This window comes from Protobothrops mucrosquamatus, unplaced genomic scaffold (assembly GCF_001527695.2).
Source record: "Protobothrops mucrosquamatus isolate PMUCROS unplaced genomic scaffold, P.Mucros_1.0 scaffold5020, whole genome shotgun sequence".
NCBI classification, from domain to species: Eukaryota; Metazoa; Chordata; class Lepidosauria; order Squamata; family Viperidae; genus Protobothrops; species Protobothrops mucrosquamatus.
In genome coordinates, this window is record NW_015390897.1 from 30,219 (window position 1) to 33,407 (window position 3,189).

At 35.1% G+C, this 3,189-nt stretch overlaps 1 protein-coding gene across 1 annotated transcript in view; it reads right to left on the reverse strand.

Moving 5' to 3' along the window:
- LOC107299496 (probable phospholipid-transporting ATPase IH) overlaps positions 1-1,412 on the reverse strand; it is a gene marked incomplete at both ends in the record, with an annotated part of 26,041 nt that extends 24,629 nt beyond the window's left edge. Inside the window, 2 exon segments of the mRNA XM_015828850.1 lie at positions 340-443; positions 1,284-1,412. Coding sequence (XP_015684336.1) covers positions 340-443; positions 1,284-1,412 — 233 coding nt within the window.
- Between the last annotated feature and the right edge of the window lie 1,777 nt (positions 1,413-3,189).

Below are 3,189 nucleotides of genomic sequence, written 5' to 3' on the forward strand. Positions count from 1 at the left end.
AAAAAATAGTCATCATATAATTGAACAAAAGAACACTTAGATGAAATATAATACCAATATTTGAAAAATGTGTAGTTACCATACCTCAGTACAAAAGAGCCATTAATAAAGATTAAACCATTTGCTTTCTAGTTTTCTTGGGCTGACAGTGTTATGTGATTCATCTTGATCACCTGAGGCAGAGGTCTCTTTCTAAGAGAAGAGAAGAATTAGGAACCATATTCATTGTTCCAGATATCTTCTCAAAATGTGCACTTCTACACTTGGGAGTTCAATGTATTTAAAATGGTAATAGTGAAGTCAGAATAAGTAAGAAGATAATAAATTACATGTTCTTACTTATAAAGATCAGGCTGAGGTTGTTCACATTCAATGGTAGCATGTAGTTTATCAATATCTTGTTCATTGTGAAGAGTCTTTGTATCTTGGACCGCATGATATGTCTGGAATAAAAAAGGAAGTAATACTGAAATTGGAAACAGGAACTTTGAACATGAAACACAGTTCTTCTCATCTTTCCATCTGTAGCCATGTAGCCAAACACTACAATATTGCAAAATTCTGCAGTTTTGAATGACTACCAAACAGCTATCTTTGCAGATATAAATTCTGAGATTTTAACTAAACCAAACCATTTTACATGGATCTACTAGGTTAAATTAGCACGTTATAAGCTGTATCAGAAAGCTCATATTTTCAAAATAGTGCAGAGCTAATTCTCTGAACAAACTCAAATTTTGATATGTCATATATTAAACCAAAGGTAGGTAATCTTTTAATTATGAGGAGCACATCCTTCCTGTCAGGATGGTGACAGCAAGTAATGTGGGCAGGGGAATGATGCAAATCTGTAGCTGATTTTTCAGGAAGCCTATTCTTTGAAGTGTGAACAGGTTTATTGCATAAATCTATACCAGTCTATTTGGAAGAAAGTCTCACAATTAAAAAGGGGATTTATGCAGTGTCATTTTCAGGGGATATAAGGTCATAAAAGGCACACTATTGCAACTGAAACCCTGTTCCTTTTAAGATGTGCAATGTTGACACACATATAAAAACACTGAAGTTTCTATTAGGATATCACATCTGTCATCTTGCCTGTTGTGATCCCCTTCGGAGGTGATGGTTTGTCTTATTACTCACCTACAAAACTAACATTGTAGCTTTAGGTTACTTAATCCTCCAGAAACATAGACACTTCCATTCATAAACTGAGGTTCTGTAATACAAGAGAAACATCCAATGCCTGATCTTCAGCTAGAGTCTATCATTAAAGTTGTTACCTTATGACTTGATTCACCATCCAAACTTGCTGTTGTAACAAAACATGTGCCATCTGATCGATTACTTGACAATAATATTAAATCACAAGGGAATGTTTCATCTTCTTTTACCATCACAATGTCTCCAACCTAGAGGGGGAAAGGCAAAGGGAAATCATGGTTACAATAAGATTAGAGTCGCTCCCCATAAAGTGAATCCACTGTTAATATACTGTTAAACCAAAATGCGACTTGTCTATTTTTAGGCTTAGTATGATGTGTATCATAACACAGAAACCCAACAAGATTGCTTAATGTTACCCATAAATCAAATTATTATAGTTTAAAATACTGGTTTAGTGCTGTACAATGAACCTATTGGCTTGGTAAGTAAGAATGTGGTAAGTCATAATGTAGTTTTGTTGTTTGTGTCTTAATGGGGTTTATATCCCATGTTGACGGCTTAGTATTAAGCCAGTTGAAGTAGCTTATTCAATAAATCATGGTCAAAACAGATCATGGCCTAGCATGACATTAAGTGGATTAAACCTAGGCTGCAACATAATGTAATTTGATTTGGATTTAATCTAATAAGTAAATGACATTGGTGACTGAACTATTATTCTTTCTGTGATTTTATTGGCGTACCAGACTATAGTGCAGCATGATATGCACATAAGGATTCAATATTTATTTGTGAATTTCTGATATAATCCTACAGTACTTTGTTCTTTCTGTCTAGGCCTATATACAATCCACAGAACTGCAAAACTATAGCTACAAATCAAGAAAAAACAAATTAGAAATTCACTAAAATAGTCACAATAAATTGGATAATTTGCAAAATTAACTCTATTTTGCTTCTCTCCTGTTCAGAAAGTCACCGAATAGAAGTAGCACTTCCTCACAGTCTCCTGTACTGCTCCGCTGCAATATTATGTATGAAGTGATAAATTGGGGAACTGCAGTTGTAACAAGGAATGAAAATACGTGTTGAGACATTGCAATGCAAACATCACCCCTCACATACTTGCATTGTAACACTAGTGGAGAAGGTTTGTATTGTGACGTCTCAATGTCACAATGCAAACTTCATCATTTTGATTGGTGTCAAGATGGCCGGCTGAAAAGTGTCCACCTAGGTGATGTTTTTGAAATATTTTGCTAAGCTACAATTCCCATGATTTCATGCTATGTTGACTGTGATTGCTAGAATTTATGGTATTTCCTGAAGTATAGTGAAATTTAGGAATAAATAGGAACAGAGTGGATCACTCTTGAACACAAGAGTTCTCAAGAGTGGAGTTCTCAAGGGTTATTGAAATTTGTACTTTTAGATTGTTAGCTCCAATAGAAACAAACTGTTAATATAAATGAAGGATCAAACTCATTTGTTCCCTGCCAATATATCAAAAGTACAGAAATCCTAAGCTTTTAAACAAAAAATTAGCTGGATACACAATTAAAAAGCCTTAGCTGTTAACAGAATAACATGCCTTGATTTGCTTTAAATACTTTCACATTATAAACTTATAGTGCCTTAAAGATTAACAAAAAAATCTCATAAGATGATAGTGACAAACACTTCCCTTATTGTCTCAATAAAATAAGGATGTTTCTATATAATCACCAGAAATCAAGTTCAATTTGAGTGAAATGTTCAATCATATCCAGTTCTCAGAGACTGCCTGGACAAGTCCCTGAAATTTTCTTGGCAAGGTTTTTCAGAAGTGATTTGCTCTTGCCTGCTTCCTAGGGCTGGGACTAGTCCAGTGTTTGCTCAACCCATGATTCTGGGAGTTGCAGTCCACCCACCTTAAAATTGCCAATGTTGAGAAGTAGCTCAAGGTCACCCAGATGGCTTTGTGCCCAAGGTAGGACTAGGACTCAGTCTCAGTCTCCCTGGATAGAGTAGTGTAGACAGCCA